The sequence below is a fragment of the Giraffa tippelskirchi genome, chromosome X (assembly GCF_054371585.1).
Source record: "Giraffa tippelskirchi isolate mGirTip1 chromosome X, T2T-mGirTip1v1.2.pri, whole genome shotgun sequence".
Taxonomy (NCBI): Eukaryota; Metazoa; Chordata; class Mammalia; order Artiodactyla; family Giraffidae; genus Giraffa; species Giraffa tippelskirchi.
In genome coordinates, this window is record NC_137289.1 from 99,701,652 (window position 1) to 99,726,029 (window position 24,378).

At 48.0% G+C, this 24,378-nt stretch overlaps 1 protein-coding gene across 6 annotated transcripts in view; it reads right to left on the reverse strand.

Moving 5' to 3' along the window:
• The window catches only part of IQSEC2 (IQ motif and Sec7 domain ArfGEF 2), a 77,729-nt gene that overhangs the window by 30,567 nt on the left and 22,784 nt on the right, over positions 1 to 24,378 (reverse strand). For 2 of the 6 annotated variants that reach the window (XM_081567000.1, XM_081566998.1), the window contains exon 2: positions 23,517 to 23,546. The exons of 1 other annotated variant lie outside the window; for it this stretch is intronic. In XM_081567000.1, coding sequence (XP_081423126.1) covers positions 23,517 to 23,546 — 30 coding nt within the window. Of the gene's footprint in view, positions 1 to 10,355; positions 10,452 to 12,182; positions 12,269 to 23,516; positions 23,547 to 24,378 lie in introns of those variants that run through there. 3 more of the 6 variants (XM_081566997.1, XM_081567001.1, XM_081567002.1) reach the window with 3 other exon arrangements.

The window sequence follows — 24,378 nt, forward strand, 5'->3', positions numbered from 1 at the left end:
CGGGTCCTGCGGAACAGTACCAGGGACCAGTCACTGGAGCTGGACTACAGTTTCATGGGGTGGATGGACAGGCAGGGGAGCTGGGTCAGGACCAGGTGTCTTGGGAGTGAAAAGGCTGACAGATCTCCTAGGGATAGTGAATGAAACAGTCTTACCCCACTCCCAGACCCCTTGGCTTGGGGGATGAAGGAAATATGGAATCCAGGGTACTGGAGGATCAGGAAGACATGGGAAGGAAAGAGGATAGGCAAGGGAAGGCACTGCTGTCCACGTGACAGACAAGGGTGCACGGGTGCCCGCATGCGCGTACACACACACACACACACACACACACACACACACACACACACATACACACACACCCTCCTCATACTCAGAGCTCCCTCTGACACATTGTTCCACAGACTCACTGAGTCAGCAAAACCACATGAACCGGGGCTCCAGTCCTGGGCAAACAGCTCCTCCTTTCAGAGTCTCCCATTCCTCATCTATAAAAGGAGACAGAAACTCCACACTTCTCAAGGCTATCACGAGTAACAAATGATCTTCCAGTCCCCCAGCTCGCTCCCCTCCTATCCTGGCCAGGCCCCTGCTACCCTTCACCTGACACTGCAGTCATCTCCTGATTTTCTCTCTCTACTCTCCTGGACCACTTTAGGCTTCATATATCCCACCTTTGAGTGTGAATCTCCTGCTCAGACACCCACCTCGGCTCCCCTTTGCTTCCTGCATAAAGTTCAGATTCCTCAACCTGACATTCAAAGCTCCCCCACCCTGTGGCCTCACCTGGCCTTTCCTGACAGTTGGAAGAAGCATAGGCTTTAGAATTAGACAGACCTGGGTTTAAGTATCAGCCCCACCATCTACTATCTAGGTAACCTTGAGTCCATTTCTTCACCTCTCTTATCTGTAAAATGAGGAAACACCTATTCTGTAGGTTATGGTGGGAGTAAGTGAATTCAAGTATGTAAAGCACCTGCCACAGGACAGGTTTGGTGCCTCATACGTGGTAACTATTATTGTGACTGTCAGCATCAGTGGCATCAATGTTATCCTGCTCACTCCAGCCCAGCCTTCATCAAACTAGCTTGTCCATTATTCTGTCAGCACGAACCAGCCTTTTCATGCCTCTATGCTTTTGCTGACTTTGTTTCTTCCTCCTGCACAGAGCTTTGCCCATTGAAATCCTATCTGAACTTCACAACGCAGCTCAATTGCTGCTTCTTGCAGGAAGTCCTCCCTGACTTCCAACCAGAAATATTCTTTGCTTCTTCCTAGCTCCAGCATCCATGCTCTCCATGTTGTTGCTTTGAACTTTTCCAAAGCATTTCTTTCACCAATCCCCTCAATGCCCTTGTCTTCTCCCCACCACCACTATCTCTGCTTTCCTTCCCTGTGAGAAAGAGAGGACACCTATACTATTTAAGGCCAGTCTCTCCACCCAGGCTCTGGAGCCCACCCCTGCTACCTCCTCCATAACAATCATCCCCTCTCCCTCCAGTATTTCAACCTCTCCCTCTCTGTTGCCTCCTTCCTACCAACATTTATAGAAGCTCAAGTCTCTCCCATCTGGGAATAAAAACCCTCTATCTGCCCCCACATCTCCCTCAAGCAATCACTGTCCCTCTCTCCTCTTCACAGCTAAGCTTCTTGAGAAATTCGTCTACACTGGCCATCTCCACTTCAGTACCTCCCACGAGTTCTTCAACCCACTGCAATCTGCCTCGTGTGCCCACCAAGCCACAGAAACTCTTCTTAGTAAGGTCTCCCAGGACCTCCCACTGGTTAAAGCCAATAGACTTTCTCCCACCCTCATCTTACTTCTCCCAGCTATAACATTTGCCACTCTTAACAAGCCCCTCCTGTGCGCAGACAGCTCTTCCCTTCCTCTGCTTCCATGAGCCCACTCCCTGCTGGTTTTCCTCCTACTTCTCAGGACCACCCCCAGCTCCTCTTCCTCTCCCCATTCCTTATATGTTGGTACCTCTTCTCCAGTTCTGCTCTGGTCCTCTTCTCTTTCACTCCACACTCAATGTCCAGGGATCTCATTCTATTCCATAATGTCAGGTATGGCTGAGGACCCCCACATCTCTCTCTCTTTAGCATGGACCTCTCTCCTGGGTCCCAGACCCACCAAGCCTAATGCTTGCTGGAAGCTCCACCAAGACGGCCCTTAGGGCCTTCAGAGCTCACAGGGACCTCTCACTCAGCATTTTACCACTGCAAACCTGTCCTCCTGCATTTCCCACCTTCATGAAGGGGCACCACCACCCAGTGGCCCAAGCCTAGATTCTTCCTGCTCCTTTAGCAAGTGAAGTGAAAGTCACTCAATCGTGTTCGACTCTTTGCAACCCCATTGACTATACAGCCCATGGGATTCTCTAGGCCAGAATACTGGAGTGGGTAGCCTTTCCCTTCTCCAGGAGATCTTCCCAACCCAGGGATCAAACCCAGGACTCCCGCATTGCAGGCAGATTCTTTACCAGCTGAGCCACAAGGGAAGCCCAAGAATAGTGGAGTGGGTAGCCTATCCCTTCTCCAGGGGATCTTCCTGACCCAGGAATCAAACCAGGGTCTCCTGCATTGCAGGCAGATTCTTTACCAACTGAGCTGTCAGGGAAGCCCTTTAGCAAGTCAGCCACCAAGTCCTGCTGATTCTACTCCCCTAAATAGCTCTAAAAGACTACACATGATCTGGCTCCTGCTAACTCATCATCGACTCCTTTTGTCCCTCACTCACTCTTTCTCCAATCATACTGGTCTCCCTGCCATCCCTCAAACATAACAAGCCCACTCCTGCTTCAGGGCCTTTGCACTCACTGAAACATCATTACCCAGACAGGTGTAGCACCAGGCACAAGTTATTAATATATATTTAGTTGCTTATTTATTATCTGTCTCATCCACTGTAAGATCCATCAAGGCAGGCATCTGTCTTGTTTACTGCTATATCTCTAATGCCCAACACACTGTCTAGCACTCAATAAATATTTTTTAAATGAATGAATCCACTGCCAGGCCTGAGCACGGGCAACTCACCGTGAACTCCAACCTTGGTCATCTCTACCCCCACTATCTGTTCAGCCTCCGACTCCAGTTCTCTCTTCCTCCCAATCATCTCTCAAATCCACTTCCTCTGCTCCCTCCCCACGGCCACTACCTTAGCTCATTGTGCTTGTACTGTTCTTAGCTGATCAGTGGTGTCCGACTCTTCGTGACCCTGTGGACTGTAGCCCGCCAGGCTCCTCCATCCATGGGGATTCTCCAGGCAAGAATATTGGAGTGGGTCACCATTTCCTCCTCCAGGGGATCTTCCCAACCCAGGGATCGAACCCAGGTCTCCTGCATTGCAGGCGGATTCTTTACCCTCTGAGCCACCAGGGAAGCCCAAGAATACTGGAGTGGGTAGCCTATCCCTTCTCCAGGGGAGCTTTCCGACCTAGGAATTGAACCAGGGTCTCCTGCATTGCAGGCAGTTTCTTTACCAGCTGAGCTACCCGGGAAGCCCTACCTTAGCTTACCTCTCTTGGATTACCGGGACAGTCTCCTCCCTAGTTTCCCTTCCTTCTAAAATGCTAATTTGATCATGTTACCTTCCCTCTTCAAGAGCTGCTCCTAGCTCTCCAGCTGCCTACCATGACAAAGGAGCCTGCACTCCGCAAACAGCTGTCTGAGGTATATCGAATCTCTGCCTCAGTGTACAGCCTTACCATTTCTCACCTCTAGGCCTCGACATTCACTCTCAAAGCCTCTACCATCTCTATCACTCAAAATCTTTACAGACCTTGGATGATTGGCTCAAACACTACTTTCTTCCAGAAAATAAATACGTGACTCACAAGCCAGAAGTAATTCCTCTCCAATATGCATAGAGAAATAAGTGCCTCCAGTGTCACTCAGGATCTCCAAGAACCAGGACAGTAGTGGCAATTATATCTGAGACCATGGACTTTGGGTGCTGGGCGAGCATTAATAGAGGTTCCCTTTGCCTCCTGCACTATTACCCTGGATTCACATCCCTTGGGCCCTCTGCTAACACTGACTCATCCTTGCCTTCTCCCGTTTTCTCACCTGCTGTTGGGTCTATCTCATTAATAACTCTCAAAGGATTTAGATTCCATAAGGTGAAATTAAAATGCTTCTTTGTGAACAGTGTCCACTGGAGTAAAGCAACACAGTAGCTCCAAGTCATTTCTTCAAAGCCAACACCCCAGTTTAGGCCTTCCAGCTGGCCTCCACCGCATATGATCCATTTTTCATACTGACTGCTAATGTGATGTTTCTAAAACACAAATTTTACCAAATTTTTCTATTTAGTATCCATTCACATGACACTTCATCACTAGCAACACTGGTTCTTAACTTTTTCTGGAGGAATACAAAACTATTTATGCATTTAATGAAAGCCAAGAACCATCTCCCCAACAGCAAATCCACACAACCAGACAAACACAACATTTTGCATTCGATTTCAGGAGGTTCCCAGGCCACCTGAAGCCATTTGGGACCCGTGCAACCCAGGCTCTTAACAAACCTCTGGCTCTACCCAACAACATCCAGGTTCTTGTGTGTATGCTATTCCTTCTGCCTGGAATATTCTGGCACACTTCACCCTTTCTCCTGGCTGCCTCTGAGTCATCCTCTAAGACTCAGCTCTTAGGCTGAGATGACCTGCACCAGCCCTAAGTAGGGCTAGATCTCTCACTGCTGTGGAAGCCACTCCACAGCACCTCCCACCCTGTGCTCTCCTCTGTCATAGCCCTCCTCAGTCTCCCCAACTGACTGAGAATTTATGGAAGGCAAGAGCCATTACCCAGCATAGGCTCTGGCCACAGCAGAACTCCCTAAGTGTCTACCAAAATGAACATTAATAACAGCTACCCTTCTTTTTGAGCACTCATTATGTGCCAGGCACTCAACAAGGTGAATTCTATTTATGATCTCTTCTACCCCTCAATAAATAAACCCCATGATGCTGGTGGTTCTTTTTGACAGATAAGGAACTAGGCTCAGAGGTGTAAAGTTGGTTGTTTAAAGTCACCCAGTTAGTGGGTGCCAGAAGTGGAACTGAAATTTGAGACCATTGCAAGTATTGGTCCACCATGCTTCCCTGCCCGGACTGTGAGATGGCATCAGTAGCAGAATAAGACCAAGAATTAGGGCCAGAATGCCCTGCCTGGGCTCCATTCCCCAGGGCCATCTACATTTATTTTCCCTCCTGTGTCACCTTCATGCCAAGAGCAGAGACCTGGCTCTCTCTCTTCTTTTTCCCTCTTTTTTTTTTCTTTTGGACATGCCACATGGCTTGCAGGATCTTAGTTCTTTGACCAGGAACTGAACCCAAGCCCTAGCAGTGAAAACACCAAGTCCTAATCACTGGACTGCTGGCGAATTCCCTGGTCTCACTTTTTATAGTGCAATCCCCGGTCCCTTCCCATGTACTACATTCAGCCTCCTCATCTCAAAACCCCACTATAATCAGGTCTATCCTTTGCCCAGAACCATCCCTAGACATGTACAACTTTTACATCCAAGTCAAGCCAAGGCTACACACTGTCTATGAGGAAAACAAGACATGGGTAGCCCCTGCTCTTCAAGAGTTGATAGTCATCCAGGAGTTTTACATGTACCATCTCCAATCCTAAAATCAGCCCTGAGAGGTAAATAGGCATTATCCTCATCGCATAGATGAGGAAACAGAAGCTCAGAAGCTTGCCAAGAGTCAAGCTGGTAAGTAGCAGAATTTGGACTTGAATAAAGGTACTGACCCAACTATATTCCCCCATTAGGTCATCCTACTTAGAAGAGGCAAAAAGTAGGCAACCATTTCTGGCAGGATTGGGGGATAAAGGAAAGCTATTACTCTTTCAAGACTTAGTACACATCCACTCCTGTAGGGGACAGGTGAGGTGAGGTACCCCTCCTCTGGCAGAACTCTGAACCTATCATTGTCTATGGGTCTCTCTCCCTTCTAGACTTGAGCTCCCTGACTGTAGGATCAGACACAACTCATCCCTATGTCTCACCAAGGTTCAGCACAAGGCCTAACTGAGAGCATGCGGGACAAATGCTTGCTGAATGAATGAGGTGGCATTTGAGCAAGTTATTAAAAGGAAAAATAACATCTGAACAGGTGGATACAGGGGAAAGGTATGGAGGAGGAAGGAAACGAGTTAGCAAAGGCAAGGAATTGGGACCAAGAAAAAAGGCCAGTAATTTAAAAATTGTGACAGGGTATGCATAACATTTTTTCATCGTTGTTATGAGGGTTTTCTTTTCCTTACAAAAAATGGATCGTACTATAAGCTCTGTTCTGCAATTTGCTTTTTTCATAGAATAATCAGTCTTGGAGGTCTTTTCAGGTGAGTATATAGAGATGTATCTTTTTCTTTTGATCTACTACAGAGTATGGGTGGATCATGAAAGAAATCCTACTGACAGACAGGTAGGTTATTTTAATTGTTTGCTATTATAAGCAATGCTGCAATGAACATCTCTGCATATATCTGAAAGTAGTTTCGAAGGATTTCTAAAAGGTGAATTGCTGAGCAAAGAATGCACATTTTGTTTAAAATGTAGATAAAAGTTATTTCCGTAGCTTTAACATTTTTATAGACCAGCTAAAAATAAAGATTATTCCTACTCACATAATTCTGTCTTCATCTAAGAAGCATACATCATGCAACCTTTTCGTTAAGAGTTGGCTGAGAATGCTATCCTACGAAAGGGCATGTGATAAAGAGCTGCACAGTGTGGCTTATGTTTGCAGTTGGGGTTAGGGTATTAGAAAAGGCCTCTAACTGGCCACGTTGAGGTCTATCTAATAGTGAAACTCTAGAGAAATCTAGCTCTGAAACATAGTTCTCAGCTTGGAAGTATAAGTTTCTGGGGGCACCTAACAAATTGGTCCCACAAGAAAACGGAACCAATTTGTACTCTAATCAAAGAATACATAATTCTGTTTGTTCACGACCGTTTTAATCTTCTGAATTTTGGTACGTGAAACTTAGTACTTTGTTGTTGTTTTAGTTACATTTCTTTAGTTACTTGTAAGCTTCAACATCCTTTCTCATTCATTAGCTGTCTACTTCTCTGAATTGTCAAATCACAGTATTTTTTCACTTTAAATGACTTGTGCACCTTTTTCTTATTGATTTCCAGGAGATGATATAGATACAGGCAGTGTTATTAACCCTTTGCCTGATGCCTGATATCTATGTAGCAAATACTTTCCTCTAGCCTGTTATTTCTGTTTTAACTTTGTGTATAGTATCTTTTCCACACAGAAGTTCTTAACTTTAATTGTAGCTGAAATTATTGCTCTTAACTTTATGGCTCCTGAGTTTTTAAGTCCTGCTCAGAAAGACTTCTCCACTCTATTATAAAAATATTCTGGATTTTGATCTGGTACTTTTACAGCTTTATTTTTTGCATTTGTTTTTGTGCAAGGTAGGGATTTAACTTAATTTTTTTTTTCTATTTTTTTGGCCATGCTGTGTGGCATACAGGATTTTAGTTTCTAGACCAGGGACTGAACTCATTCCCCCTGCACTGGAACTGTGGGGTCTTAACTACTGGACCACCAGGGAATTTCCTTAAATTTTTTCCAAATGGTAGCTAATGATCCTATCCCATTTACTGACTTCCCACTGATTTGAAATGTATTCTTTGTCATAAATTGAATTCTCATATGAATACATGACTTTGTTTCTAAATTCTCTATTTTGTTCAATTTATGTATTCCTCTATTTATGATATATTTTTAATTTCTGTAGATTTATGGTAAGTTTTTAATCTAATAGGGCAAGTCCCCCCTCATTGTTCTTTTTCAAAATTTTCTTAGTAATTCATGGGCATTTACTCTTCCAAATGAACTTTAAAATCCAATTGCCCAATCCCCAAAGAAATACCACTAAAATTTTAATGAGAAATACATCGAACCTTTTGATCAAATTGGGGGGGAGAATGTCATTTTAAACCATATTGAACACTTCCCATCCAAGAATAGGATATGACTCAATTTATTCAAGTCTTACAGCCTTTGATGAAATTTTATAGTTTTCCACAAAGAAGTATTTTAAATTTCTTATAAATTTGTAGGAATTTTATTTTTTTCTTTGCTATTGTGAATGGAATCTTTTTCTATTATGTCTTCTAATTAGTTATTGATGGTATTCAGAGAAGCTAATGGTTTGGGTGTATATTTATCTTGTATCTACCCATCTCACTGAATTTTCTTATTAGTTCTAATAATATTTCCTTTTATTCTCTTTGATTATCTAAGTAGACAACCATATCATCTTCCAATAATGCTAATTCTCTTTCTGATATTTATACCACTTCTTTTTTTTAATCCCAATGATTAAAACTTTCAGGAAAATATTGGTTAGTGACAGTGATAGGAGTCATCCTTGTTTTGTTCTTGAATTGAATGGATATTTATCTTGCACTTCATTGTTACATTTGATGATTGATTTTGGTCTCTGATAAAAATTCTTACCAAGTGAAGGAGGTTTTCACTCATTCCTAGCTTACTGTACTAGTTATCTACTGTTGTTTAACAAATTGTCCTAACGCAGCAAGAGATAACTAAGGCACTAAGGGTTTTTAAATCAAGAATGGATGTGTAATTTTGTCAGATTATTTTTTCAGCATTTATGTAGACAGTAAAAAGAAAAGATTGTATAACTATTAGTATAATCAATTATAATAACAGCTTTCCTAATGTTGAACAACCCCTGCACTCCTGGGACAGACCTTCACCTGTCATGATACAGCCTTCTTTTAATATACTGATGGGTTCAGTTGGAGAACCTGTAATTTAAAATATGTGTTTCTCTATTAATATGTGAGGTTAGGCTATATAGTTTTCTTTTTTTTTTAATGTGTCCACTGATACTAGCCTTCTAGAATGAAATAGGAAACTGTCCATCTTTTCCTATTAGCTGATCCTCAAGATTGGATAGAACCTCCATCATACCTGAACTACCATGTCCGAGGAGAAAATGTTGACCATCTTTTAAATTTCTTCTATACAGTTCTATTCTATTCAGGTTTTCTGCCACTCCTTAAGTGATTTTGGCAATTTATATTTTCCTAGAAAACCACTCATTTCATCTAGATTTTCATACTTTTTGGTATAAAATTATACAGAGCACTTTCTCATGACTTTTTAATATTTTCTGAATCTGTGGTTAAATCCCCTTCATCATACTTCATGTTTTCTTGCCTTTTTCTCAATCATATCTGCCAGAGCATGGTCTGTCTAGTTTATTGGTCTTTTCAAAAAACATCTCTTAGTTTATCAAACCTTTTGCTTTCTATTTCATTAATTTCTGTCTTTTTAAAAATATTTATTTATTTGCTTATTTTGGCTGCACTGGGTCACTGTTGCTGTGCAAAGGCTTTCTCTAGTTGCGGCAAGTGGGGGCTACCCTCTAGTTGTGGTGTGTGGGCTTCTCATTGCTATGGCTTCTCTTGTTGCAGAGCACAGACTCTAGGGTGTTCAGGCTTCAGTAATTGCTACACACAGGCTTAGATGCCCCACAGCATGTGGGATCTTCCTGGACCAGGGATTGAACCGGTGTCCCTTGCATTACAAGGTTGATTCTTAGCCACTGGACCACGAGGGAAGCCCAATTTCTGGTTTTATCTATAGTAATTACTTAATTCTACTTTCTTTTTATAGAGTCTTGATTGGAATAGCTAGTTCATTTAACCTGTCTTGTTCTCTAATAAAAGCATGTAAGACTACAAACTTTCTTCTGGGAACCCCCTTGGTCATATTCCATAGGTTTTGTTCTGTAATATTCTCAATTGACATTTACTCTAAATAGTCCATAAATTCCATTCTTGTTTCCTCTTTAACACAGGTATTTTTAAACTTTCAAATGGACGTAGCCTTTTTTGCCACTGCTATTAAGATTTCATTTTATACATTATAATCAGAAAATGTAAAATGTATTTATTTCAAATTATCTTGGAAATAATCTCCTTCCACACAAGTGTAGGCAGATAGTTTCCCCTGCCTAACACCCTAACCAATCCTATCCAACTGGTAGACTCTTACTCATCCTACAAAATAGCTCAAATATTACATATTATAGGACCAACCACTCCCACTTTGGGGGAAAAGTATCTAGAGAAGGATTTTTAAGGAAGGACAAGCTACAAACAGGCTGTGAATGTCCTCTTTGGTCTCCTGGCCTGGTCCCCCAGTCACTCTCCTCACCCACTCAGACACCCATTCCACAATCACTCCAGGGGCTAGAGGAAGATGGGGGAGGGGCTGGCAATGATATTCATATTTGTCTGGAGGGGTGAGGGATTGGGGGAGGGGTGGGTCTAGCTCTTACCTGCTCTCTGCCAGCCTGCCTGAGGGGGTAAGCTTCATGGAGTCAAGGACCTGAGTAGGACAGCAATACTGGTGTAGAGTATGAGACGCTGTGGACCTGAGAGACAGCAAGAGACAGAGAGAGAAAGAGATACAGAGAGAGAGACAGGGAGGGAGGGGAGAGGCAGGGTGGGGAATGGGGACAAGGAGGTGAAAGTGAGTGGGGTACGGGAAAGGGGAAGACTGGGAGGAATGGGTGGTGGAGGATAGGGAATGGAAGAGGAAGGGTGGGAGGGAGGGCGGGAAGGAAGGAAGGAAGAAAAAAAGAAAAAACCACAAAGTCAAGAAAGAGAGGACGGCACTCGAACCACAAACAGAACACAACGACAACAGGGGGCAGCAGAGACGAAAGAGCTGGGCTGGGCCTCCTGTGTTCCAGGTGACTCCGTGGGGACCTCGGCCACGGAGACACTGGGACACCACAGTAGGGAAGGGGGAGGGGGCCCTCCTCACACCAGATGCCACACGGGGATGGAAGAGGCGAGGGGGACAGGTGGATGAAAGAGAAAGGGAAAAGGTGTGTGGGGAGGGGGTTGTTCCCCCTTATAGAAGACCCCTCACAAGAAGGGAGGGAAGGATGGGGAGAAAAGAGGCTCTGGGTCCAAAGAGGGTGAAGAACCCAGGCTGGGGCAGGGTGGGGAAGGGTGTGGGAGACACTGGAGGAGGAGAGGGAAAGAGACAGAGAGAAACTGAAAGAGACAAGAAAAGGGTGAGACAGAAAAGGAGAGAGACAGAGGAGGAAGACAGTGAAAGGGCGAGACAAAAGACACAGAAAGAAGACAGGGGAAAGGCAGAGTGCCAGAGCAAAGGACAGGAGAGGCGAGGGCGGAGGAGAGCTGACAAGGTCTCAGTGGTCCTGGTGACAGAGAGGGAGGATGGGGCCCAGCGAGCCAGGGGACAGGGTGGTTCTTTGCTTCCAAGGCCAGTGCTGCACCCCCAGCCTGGGGCAGGGCCCAAGCCCCGCCCCCCAGTGCTGTCCCCCACCCCTAGAGCGGGGTCCAAAGGCCCCTCTACCTCCTGCTTCCCAAGATGAAAAGTCCAGAGAACGGGAAGGAGGAGGAGAGACAGCAGGGTAGTGAGGCCAAGGGCCCGGTCCCTGGCCTCCCCAGTGCAAGGCAGATGCTGGGAGTGACTGCCCAGTCAGCCAGCCCCTGTCCCCCATGAGCCCCTGAAGGCTGGTTTTGGTCGGGGCCTGGCCATTCAAGAGCCCAAGTAAAGGCCAGGAGATGCAGCTGCAGGCCAGGCCAGCTGCCCACTATCTCACTTGCTGCAAATTAGAGGATGCCTAAATCTTAGAACCTTACAGAGAATCTTGGAATCTGATACTCTTCTTATCAGAGACTCTGGAATAATCGTCATCAGCAGAATGACTGTTTCTCAAGGACCATTTAGGTGCCAGTTACCGGCCCAAGTCCTTGACTCATTAAACCTGAGACTCAGAGACCCACAGGCTGCTGGAATGTTGGTATCAGAGTCTCAGCTGCTACAGACAGCCCCACAACGCCAGGCTAGGCGCTCGGGCAGCCACCAATCACACCCCTCCTGGGTCACAGACTGTGCTGCTCAGGGCTTCAGGGTCCTCACAGAGCTGGGCACCCAAATGTCCCTGTGCTCACCCACTCGAGCTGCCTCCCTCCCCCAAGCCAAAGGCCTCTAAGAGTCCAAGAGGGGAGCCAGGAACCAGGAAGCAAGGAGGCTGCTGAATCAGCAGCCCAGGGACCAGGTCCAGGCCTGGGCAGGAAGGGAGGGGGTCAGGCTGCAGGGCTGAGGCTGGGGGCCACGTTCCTACCTGCTACTCCTCCTGGGGGGCTCCATGGGTCTGGACCTGTCCCGAGGGCAGGCCCCCTGGCCAGGGCGGTGCCTCCACTGTGTCACCACCCCCTCCTCCCCAGCCCTTCCCTAGAAGGAGGAACCAAGGAGGCGGGGCCAGGCCGGCTGGGCTCAGGGCCAGACTGCAACTGGAAACTTTGCTCCTTCCCCTGCTCCCCCAGGAGGGCTGGGAACTCCTAGTAAGAGGAAGCAGCTTTGAGAGCTTGAAGAGACTCTCCTGGGCCAAACCTCAGGCTGGTCTCACTACATGCACCTCTGTTGGAATCTCCCCAAGCTCCCTGTCAAGTAGACGTCATTAGCCCTATTTTCCTGAAGAGAAAAATGAGACGCAAAAACATTTAAGTAACTCGGCACAGGTAATAGAGCTAGTAAGTAGCGGAACCCCAAGGTCAGGATCTGTTTTCGCCATTCCCAAATCAGGACTCCATCCCCTTGGCCACATGGTTGCCCTGTGAACACAGAAACCTTTCCATAGAAGCTTTTCACAAACATTCTCATCTTCCACAGACTTAAAGAGACTCTGTGTGGTGGTTATGCTAGGATGCTCTAGATCAAGTAAAATTCAAATCACCCATTCTGGGAAATCAAGATGAGGCCCTAGCCAATATTCTTGACCATTGCAATAAGATCTCACTCTCTTCTGCATTGTTTTCTGGATTGGCTAAGAGAAATGCTCCCTGAACAGAAAAGCAAAAATCAGAAGAAATGCCATTCACAGTCTAGAGGCTGTTCTAAGGAAATTGCCCCTCCTGACTTTACAGAGGGGGAAATTGAGGCCTGGAGAAAGGAAGAGTCTTACTAAAGTTCATACCGCCTGTCAGACTAGAATCCAGGTAGCCCGACTCCCCACTGACCTACCACAGTAACCTCTCTCTCCTCCTTATGTGGGGGCTGGAGAAAGGAGAGAATTTGGAGGATTTGAAGGGTGTGAGGTTCCCGAAGAGTATCCCAGATCCAGCTCAGAGGGCTCCTGTCCTTTCATAGCCCCAGAGCCCAGGCCCCTGGCTGTTCTGAGCAGAAGGCGGCCCTAGGAGGGGCCAGGGGGCCAGTGATCTAGAAGGAATAGGAGCTGACAGGCCACAGGCCAGTCTTCCTGCCTTCCTGCTGGGGCAGCTGGTTCCTCTCAAGAAAGCCAAAGCTGCTGAGAGAGATTGGCCCTCCGGACCACCACCAAGTTGGCATCCGTGGGCCCTTCGTGGCCTCTTCTTCCTCAGCCCACCCCCTAAAGCCCCATGGTCCTTAGGCTCTGGTCTCAGCTCCTGCTTTTTTTCTCTCTCTCTCTCCCTCAGCAACTCTCTTGGCCCCTGTGGCAGCCACACCTTGTGTCCATTTGCAGTTACTGTCTTAAGAGTAGCACTTGTGGCCCAAGCATTCCTCTTGGCCTGGCAGAAGTCAAGAGACATAAATTCTAGTTCTGGCCCCAAGGCCGATGCTGTGTGACCTTGGGCAAGCCCCTTCCCCTCTCTGGTGAGGCAAAGAGCTTACACTTTGGTGCCTGGCAGAGCTGGGTACAAATCTCAGCTCTACTACTTTTCCACTGGGTAACCCCTCTGAGGCTCGGTTTGTTCATCTGTAAAAGGTGAGTGCAACTCCTATCTCACAGGTTTTTGTGAAGTTTCAGTGAGACAGATAGGCACATACTGAAAAGTCCCAGTTGGAGCCTGAGAGAGCATGGTCCTTCTGCCAGGGAGGTAGGGGAGGCTCTTGGGAAACCTGTTTGTTTCAGGCAGAGGAAGATTTCTAGGAAGATACCTCTTCATTTGGGCCACTCTTGGAATTCAGGCATATCTGAGCCTGTTGGTGCAACTCATGTGATAATCCTCTAGGGGTTGAAGGGAAGGAATTAAGGCTGAGGAGCCTAACCCAAACACAGGGCACTGGCAGGGCCTTCGTTCACTTATTCTATGGAGCCTGTGAGCCGAGCACTGAGCAGGGGAACGGATATGGCGGTGACTAAGGGCAGTCAATGTCCTGATCTCATAGAGCTCATATCCAAGTGAGAGGAGACAGACATTATTCAACCACTAGTGGAATTAAACTGGGCAAAATTGGAGGTAGCAGGGGGAGAGTGTTCCAGGAAGGGGAAACAACCTGGGCAAAGGACCTGAGGTGGTATTTCCAGGAACTTCATGGAGGCCACCATGATTGAGTGGAAAAAAGCAAAAGGGAGATTAGGGATATAGGCGGGGGGCCCAATCACGCAGAGTCCAGAGGCCGTGATAAGGTTTCAGGATTTATACTAAGAGGAATTTCGAAGTCTGTGGTTCCTGGATAGGCCTGGAGTGCAGAGTGTCTCTGAAGTCCCTTAAGTTGTATGAAAAACATGAGTATGAGTGCATTTCTTGGGAGAACATTGCTTTTATCAGATCCTCAGATGGGTCTGTGATCCTAAAAGGGCAAGGAAGCTCCTTATATGATTTCACTCACTAACTGCCTGTCAGTCATCCCAGGACCTTCTGTAAGCTGCCACCCCCCACCTCCAGGTGGTCTCAGCCTCCCCTCACATCTTCAACTTGTGCTCCACCCAGATAAAAGTGCCTGCAACTGTCTGCCACACTCTGCTGTCTGCCCTCACTTTTGCCTCTGCTCAGAAGACTCTTCCCCACCACCCTGCCCCCCTGCCACCACCCACTGCCATCTCTCTACCTCATGAGAGATGGAGTCTGCTCAGAAGTGGTGCCCCCTGGGAACCTGACTCCCCTGCGTCCTTCCCACCCTGCATTTCTCCAGCACTGTCTGTTCACATGCTGTTTCCCCTTCTTGCCAGGAGCTTGGTGGGGACAGGGGCCGTGTCTTATTCATCCCAGTGTTCCCAGCATCCAGCACACGGCACCTAGTCACAAAGGTCAGCTGGTATTGAGAGACAGACAAACCACACTGAGGTGGAAACTGCAAGACAGGCTGTTGGACACTAGAGGGCACTGTGGCCACTGGAATCCTGGCCGGCTGCTGGCACTGGCCAAGCCCACCCAGGCTGGTGCTCGGAAGAGGCAGGCAGGGAAATCATGGAAACTCTACTCCTGGGTCCTGCAGCTCCTTGGCTCTGGGTCTGACCTGGGTCCTGGCCCCAGTCTCCCAATATACCTTCTACCCCCTTTTCAAACTATTTCTCATGATAGCCCCATCCCACTACAGATACAGCTATGTGCTCAGTTGCTAAGTCGTGTCCAATTCTTTGTGACCCCAGAGACTGTAAGCCTCCAGGTTCCTCTGTCCATGGGACTTCCCAGGCAAGAATACTTGAGTCGGTTGCCATTTCCTCCTCCAGAGCATCTTCCTGACCCAGAGATCGAGCCTGCATCACCTGCATTGGCAGGTAGATTCTTTACCACTTGAGCCACCTGGGAATTCCACAGATATAGCTATAGTTCTTCACAAATGCAGGTACCAAATACTGCTCCCACAGCCCTGGCACATTTTTTTGCTCTGCCTGCAAAATGCTCCTCTTCACATCACCCCACCTCCATCCCTCACCAGTTCAGTCGCTCAGTTGTGTCCGACTGTGACCCCATGGACTGCAGCAAGCCAGGCCTCCCTGTCCATCACCAACTCCTGGGGCCTGCTCAAACTCATGTCCATCGAGTTGGTGATGCCATCCAACCATCTTATCCTCTGTCATCCCCTTTTCCTCCTGCCGTCAATCTTTTCCAGCATCAGGGTCTTTTCCAATGAGTTAGTTCTTCACATCAGGTGGACAAAGTATTGAAGCTTCAGCATCAGTCCTTCCAATGAATATTCAGGGTTGATTTCCTTTAAGATTGACTGGTTTGATCTCCTTGCAGCCCAAGGGACTCTCAAGAGTCTTCTCCAACACCACAGTTCGAAAGCATCGATTCTTCGGCACTCAGTTGTCTTTATAGTCCAACTGTCACATCCATACATGACTACTGGAAAAACCAGGCTAACTTCAACTCATCCACCAAGTCTCAGTTTAGAGGTCAGTTTGGAGAAGACTCCTTGGTCCTCAGGCTGGGTTGGGTATACTTCTGAGGGTCTCCCACAGCACCCTACACTTCCTCTGTTAATTGTCTGTTTCCTTCTCTGTTTTCCTATCAGAGGATGAGTTTGCTCACAGCAGGATTCTACTATTCATCACTGTATCAACCGCATTTAGTTTCACACATGTTGTATGTGAAACTAAACTAGCATGTTGTAGGTACTCAAGAAACTATCTTTGAGTGAATGAATGACTAAATGGATGGATGGATGGATGGATAGGTAGATGGATGGATGACCTCGGGCAAGTCATCTTAGCTCTCAAGATTTTGGTTTCCCCCTCTGTAAAGTGGATCCAATCACCCCTACTTGGCAGAGCTGCCAGGAAGATTAAAGATAAAGGTGTGTGGAATGATCCCTAACAGTGCCTGATACATAGTACACATTTTCTAAATCAAAGCATTTGTTAGGTTGAAAGAGGCTTTGTCCTGAGCCTGGGATGATCTCTCCCGGTCAGGCTAACCATCTATGTGTGGAAGATAGCTTTAACAATAAGAAAACTATCATTTTTATTAAAAAATAACAAGAGCACCTGATATGCGCCAGACCTGAAGTAGGCACTCCCCAAGGAAGTAGGGGGCAGTCTCAGCCAGAGGATGGGAGGCCAGGGCAGAGGTCAGAGCCATGGGAATTGCACCTGCTTCTGGAGAACAGTCATTATGCACACAGCTGGTTCCAAACTCCTTACTCATAGGTGAAAACCTGTCTAAGGAGTCATTAATTCCCTCTGTAATTAATGTAAAAACAGCAGCGTTTGTATTAATGGAAAAGTAAGCTCAAGCATCAAGCTGATAATATTGATAATGTGTGCTTGTAGTTATATCCTTCAGATAACTATAAATTCAGTCGCTGCACTAATAAAATGTGAAAATTCCTGAAACAACGAAGAACTTGGGAACAGTTGTATCATGAGTAGTATTATGCCAGTTGTTCTGAGGCTATGAAAATCACTGTACACTGGGAGTGATGGTAATATCCACCATGCACTTAAAGGCTGTTTTGGGACAAAATAAGGGGAAATTTTTAGATAAAATAGCATGTTCTGATTCAAGAGCGTGGAACTTGAAAGCATAGTGAGCAAAGGTCGACTTGCATTAGAGTATGAACCACAATCTTGATGGATGAGCAAGCTGACAATCGTGGGCCTCTGAGTAGATTGCTCCCCAGGCTCTGACCTTGCTTGTGAACACATAAAAGCTGTGGGCACTACAGAAGAAACACCAAGTCCTTAGTATTTGACCTCTACCCTCACCCACTCCTGGGCTTCCCAGGTGGCTCAGTGGTAAAGAATCTGCCTGCCAATGCAGGAGACACAGGAAATTCAAGTTTGATCCCTGGGTCAGGAAGATCCCCTGGAGAAGGGAATAGCAACCCACTCCAGTATTCCTGCTTGTAAAATCCCATGGACAGAGGAGCCTGGTGGGCTACAGTCCATGGGGTTGCAAAGAGTTGGACACAACTGAGCACGCACAGGCACACACTCACCCACCTCTAGGAGAATCCATTCTCACCTACAGCCCCTTGTTGCCTCATTTTACCATAGGATGGACAAAAACGCTGCAGTCACCTGGGGGTGGGCCCCAGAGCTGGAAGGTCATATAACTTCAAGGTTGATGGCCACATCAGGCCACCTGAGAGCAGAGGAAGGCACTCCAGAGAGAGGAGTCAGTGACAAAAAGATGACAGGGACCAGGCAAGTCATGAAAGATGCAGAGAGACAGGCACGGGCCAGGGAGACGCAGAGAGAGAAGGGGGTGGCGTGGGGGGCAGTCTTGCTCCTTGACTTCTTGGTCCCATTTCCAGTTGGCATGAGGCCTGGCTATATGTCATTTATTGCTCTTATATTCTGTGAGATGTAGACTCACAACAGTCTCCCCCCACCCCACCCTTTATTCTTGAGCATGTTTGAGTGGGTTTCAGTTCCCTGCAACAAAGTGTACCCAGACTAAGACAAGGGAAAATTGGGGATATAAGTGCAGGGCTTGCATAAGCTAAAACGCATAAAGAACACTTAGGTAGGGAGGGGTGAATACAATTATAAAGCGTTTGTGTTTGTTCACCCAAATGCTCCCTCATTTCCTGACACTTGCGACCACAGATACGTCCTACAGCTGCACACACACACGTCGACATTCAGTGGACACCGAGACAAATACAGCAGCAACCAGATCTGCTTCTATATAGACAGCCTGCTACGCAAGGACACTGGCCAGCACGCAGCACTGTCCCTGTACTCCTCACACCCGCACAGACGTGGAGCCACACCAAGAACACAGCAGTGCTGCCTGCGAGGTGAGGGCCAGGAACCCAGGCTCAACTGGGCTCTCAGCAGCCTCCCTCTCCAGCTGCCAAGTGACTCATCCCCAGGGCTGCTAATTAAAGCCAGGACAGAGGGGACAGAGACAAGGGGAGGGGAAGAGAGACAAGGCAAGTTTATTTTGGTGCCAGCCAGGCATGCAGCCAGCTTAGGGGTCACCCACTTCCTGGGGCTGGGCCAAGAGGGGGCAGGGGAACATAAACAGGAAGGAGAGGGAGAACCCTGTTACCTCTTCTTTCCCCTTGTGAGCTTCCTGGGAAAAGGTACATTCTTTGGGAAAATTACCCATCTCCCTCCCCACCCCTGCCATCTTCCTCCATCCCACTATCAGAGTCAAGTGCTACCTCTTCCAGCCTCTTGTCCTTAGAACTGGCTTTTCATCAACACACTCCCATTTTGGCTTGCCAGAGCTGGCTCATCTGTGTCTGTAGCCCACTTCCATCTCCACCATGGATCACCCAACACAAGCCTGGTGCATAGGGAATGCTCTGTACATGCTTCTGGAACACAACTGGGTTAACTCTGGTATAGCATGATGACCACAACTCTGAATTTGTATTTGAGTTCTATGGGGGGGTAGATTATTTTAACTTTCTAAGCCTTAGTTTTCTCACCTGTAAAGTGACTAAAATATGTACTCTACAGGATTATTGTGAAGATGAAATGAGAAAACACAGGTGAAGAGTGCCCAGCATGGTGGCCAGCATATATGGACTTTAGCTATCACCTAGTAAGCACTGCTGCAGCTGATAAATCATAACCTACCTCAGGCCTGGGGCATCAGCAATTACGCAGAGCTAAGTTCCAAGCCTGGCTCCACCACACAGGACCTGGGGAGCTCAGACAAGCCACATAAGTTCTCAGGGTACTGGCTCATATGTAAAAGGGGGATTCGCAATATGACACCATAAATTTACAGAAAAGATCTGAATCTGTCAAGGGGAGCCCAAGCTCTCAGAAGCAGCTCGATGCAATGCAGCAGCAAATTACTAAGGAGAGCAGGAGAAGCATAGACCTGTGGGGCCAAAGGAGCCCAGGAGGGAGGAAGCAGTCTGGGCAGGCTAGGGCAGCCAGGGAAGGCTCCCCAGAGTGCACAGGGCTGGAGTTGGGCCCACCGGAACCAGAGACCACTGAGCAGGCGGTAAGTGACAAGGTTCCAGGCAAAGGAAGTGGTATCAACAAAGAGCTGGGCGGGGCCAGTGACCAGGCTGCACTGAACAGGAGGCTGCATGGAGGGAATATTTGGAAGCAGCTGGGGCAGCTCTGGTGTCTGGTGGTGTCTTGGGCATATGGGGGAGCCATGGAAGGTCTGTGAGGTCTCAGCCACCCCAGATTGCCAGGAGGTCAAAACAAGGAAGAATCTTTTAGAAATTATCTAATATCTAATCCAAGCTCCGGTTGGATAGATGGGGGCACTGAGGCCCAGAGTGGGAGGCCTCCTCTGGGAACAGAGCCAGCGCTGGCTCCTCCTCCCACTTCTCCTCCCAACAGCAGTGGCTCCGTTGCCATGGGGACGTCCCTGGCTCTGCGGGTATCAGCAGCTCCCCCACCCGCTCCCTCCTTCCCTAGCAACAGGCCACCTCCTCTGGCTCTCATCCTTGCGTGCCTGGCAACCCCAGCCTGGTGTCCAGGGCCCCCAAGTTCCAGCTTCACCCTCACTGCAGTGGCAGTGCCTCTAGGCCTGGGCTCCCTCCCCTTCTGGGTAGCAGGGATATCAGCTCTTCCTGCCCCTCTGCTTTCAAGTTCTATGCTCCACCTTTTTCATGCTTGACTACCCTATAAATGACAATGGATTGGGTTAGGCGTTGGCTAAGGGCACTACAATGTGTTGTACCACCATTTTATGCTGAGCGTTGTTTTAAGTTCTCTCATTAACCCAAAGAAGTCAGAATTATTGACCTCATTTTACAGATGAGGAAAGTAAAGATCAGAGAAGCTGTAAGTGACTTTGCAAACAACACACAGCTAGGAAGCAGGCTCTGCTGAGCACTAGTTTGTGACCTTGAGCCATTGCCCATCCCTTTCTGGACCTGGATTTAAGGTATCTCTAGGTCTGACAACTTCTCATGGATCCACAGGAAGTCTAGGCACCTTCTTCTGCCCATAGCCCTCTCACAACACCAGCTGTTCAGCTCTAATTAGACTCCACACTTCCTCTGGCACCCCATACTTGAAAGCCCTCATGCCTGGGGCCTTGCCATAGTGGGTTTTCAATCCACTGACCCTACTCACTCCTTCCTGTTCCACTTTCACAACAGCCAAGGTCTAACTCCTCTCCTTGATGTTTTTCTTCTACCCTCCTAACGTTTCCCCTCCACATACACAATGTTTATTAGATGAGGAAGGACCCTGGGGCTCCTGGGGGGAAATAGATCTGTTCAAAGTCATATAACTAGAAGGCGACCTGGCCATAAATGAAACCCTTTGCCCAGATCCATGTTGCAGATTCCAGCCTCCCTCCTCTAACCTTCCCTGGCTCTCACTGATGACAGAAGGTGTCTGTGACCCAGCCCCAACCAAACTAGTCCCTTGTTAAGGAGCTTTTAACATCTCCTTTCCTGTCCAGATCTGTTTTAGTCTGACCAACTGCCCCCACCCAGCCCCCCTCACCTCTGATGCCTACTGGTTTCTTTTCCAAGGATGCCTTCCTTACACAAAGTCCGCATGTCAGTCCTCCATGACCCAGCTCAGACACTGCCTTCTCCAGGAAGCTCTCCCTGATGCCTAACTGAAATGAGCTCAAGAATTTACAAGTGGGGCCTGAGAGCATCCTCAGATGATCCCAGCCAGCCCAGGTTCCAAGTTAAAGGATCTTCCCACCATGTTTACAAGATTTTGCCCCCCAAGTGCTATTTTAGGCCAGCCCCTTCCACAATCCAAGTTTGACCCTTGCTTCCACAGTTGCTGAGTCCTCAAGGTCCCTGTAGCCTCCTTGACTGTAGGTCCAGGGTGGATGTCGGGAAGCACATCTTAGTAAAACAAATGCCAGCTTTGGAAGCAGGCGGCCCAGAGTGTGAGTCAGAGTGATGCCGCCCTGCCCCATTGCTCTTATTTCCTTGGGCAAGGCGCTGACCATCTGGGGAACCTCGTTTTCTTCATCTGTAACAATCCATGCCTAATGGGACTGTTGTGAGCATTGAATAAGATCATGTTCAGAGTTCTTAGTAGGTGAGGAGCAAAAGATAGCTGCTATGACTACTAATATTAGGATGAGGATGAGATGGCTATTATTATCTGCAAGGCTGTTGAGAGCTCCTGCAGTGGTGGCTCAGCCATAAATTAGCTGCATGGCTGTGGGTAAAACCTATAACCAGCCTGAGCCTCAGTGTCCTCAACTGTAAAAGAATGATGATAAGGCCAAACCAGCTTCCACCTACAGTGTCGCTGGGAGGATCAAACGAAAGAAAGTCCCTGACAACTTCTGTGAGTCGTAAAGGGCCAACGTACACTATCATATGATATATGATTATGCTATTAAATGCCCTGAGATATAGGTCCTCAGAACACCTGTGCTGGGAAGAGCTAGAGACGCCTCCCATCGGGTTCCTTGACAAGTCGCAGGCAAATCAATGGGGATGCCTGGGGGCCTGTGCTCAGAGTCAGCCCAAGTTGTCTTCTTCCAAACCCACAGTGGGGCACTGGAATCAGTGTTCTTTGCTAGACCAGTGCCTTCCTAAATGCTAGGACAGGTTGTGCTCAGGCCATATTCTTTGGCTGCAGGCTGGGACTAATTGTGTCTCGTCATATACCCCTTACCTGGACACTGGGCCTGATTGCATCGATCACGCTTCCCGCTTTCCTGTTGGCCCCAGTGTGCTCCCATCCCACAGCCCGTACTTTGGCACAGGACACCAGTGTGCTCACCCCGTACCCCCTGCCTGGGATGCTAGGACACAGCGTGTCTAATTAACACACCTCCGTTTGAATGCTGGGATCCTCTGCCTCTCCCATATCCACTGCCTGGATGCCAGGACCTGGGCTGCTGCATATGGTTGGACAAGCTGTGCCTTGCACAAGGCTTTACAGCCAAGAGGGCATGAGTCGGGGCTGCTGAAATTCAACCTGTGCTCTGCTCACTGAGCCAGGAACCCTGGTGAGGGGCTGCAGGAGCCCAGTGGAAAGGGAACATTCTTCCAATTGATCCACTCAGTGGATTCTACTCTTCACATAGGTGCTGTGTATGTTAGTCGCAGCCCTGACTGGAACTGAGTGACCCATCTCATGCCTCTGCTGCTGGGACCCATCTCCTTTCAGAGGCCTACCCCTGGCCTGGATGCTGCCTAATTGGGCCATATCCTGAGTCCCCCATCATTCCTACATGGTCCCTTTCCTTGACACTTGTGTTTGCATGAAGCTTCTGATGGGTTAAGGCCTGGGAAATGTACTAATAGTCCTTGTCTCTATCCCAGTTTGACCCCCACCTCCTCACATGGCAGATGGATCACACCCTGAAAACTCAGCAATGCTTGTAAGCCTTTTTCACCAAGCATGCAAAAAAAAAAAAAAGTCCACTGGTTACCATAAGGTATACTTCTAATGTCTAGATTGTGTCACATCAAAAAGTCCATCCAAACCCCACTACTCAGGGCTAGTGCAGGCCAGGGTGCAGCACAAACGCCAGACAAGGGAAGCTCCATTTCCCTTGTGTCCCCTTCTCCTGGGAGGAGAGAGGGAGAAGGTCCCTGATCCAGCTTTCCCACATGGGCCGCTCCAGTGTTCAGTCAAGCTCCCAAGTCAGTGAGGGTCAGAAAGACTAAGGAAGAGTTTTCAACCCCCTCCCCACGCTTGCCACATTCACCCTGGCCCTCCCACTCCATTCCATCCCCACCCCTAATACTAATGGGACAAAACCCCCGGAGTAGGCCCCCGCCCTTCCCATGGATCCTGAAATGACAAACCAGAGGCCCTCAACCCAGTCCCTGCCCCCACCCCAGTTCCTGCCCCATCTCCCAACTACTGCTAAAGAAAGGAGGTACTGACCTGACTGTTCTGGAATTCTCACCATCAGATCTGAAAGAGAAACAGAGAAAAAAACCAACAACAGTCAGTATATGCTCTACTCCTTTCCTCCCTCTGTTCTACACAGTGGCCTTGACACCTTTTACGCATCATGAAAATGAGGGGTGGGGCATTTCATGCAGAGAGAATGGCCAGTGCAGACACCCTGAGATGGAGGAGGGGCTGGCCAGTTGTTGGGATAAGGAGGAGGAAAGTGTGGTAAGGGTGGAGTGAGTGAGGAGAAGAGTGGTTGGAGGTGAGGTCAAGGAAGTACCAGGGACCAACAATGTTCTAGCCTACTGGGTCATGGTGAGGAGCCTTCCTTGGAGTTGCTGTGGGCAGGGGCAGAGTCCGAGGTTTAAACCCAGAGAGATGGAGCCTCAGATACTGGCTCTGCCACTTACCAGCCCTGCGACCTGGGCAAATCACCTCTCTGCTTGGAATCTAAGCCTCAGTCTCCCCACTTGTAACACGAGGCCAATCCCTGCAGGGCTGGTAGGATGATTAAGCCCTTTGGAACCCAGCAGACAAATGCCAGGTATTATTAACAACACAGAAAAGGCTTTGCCAATTGCCTGGTCCAACCTGCTTATTTTCCGGATGAAGAAAATGAGGCTGAGAGGGTGAGTGAGTCAGCTGCTGGGGTCCTTTCTACTACACTGGTCTGCCTTCTTCATTGTGAGGCCCCCTCAGAGGCAAAGGAAGGACAAGAGAAGAGAATAGCATTGGGGACAGCTTTGAGGGGACTGAGAGAATGAGTGAAATCGGAACCACACTCCTCCGGCTATTCCTCCCTAAAACAAGGTGTGTGTGTGTGAGTGTGTGTGTGTGTGTGTGTGTGTGT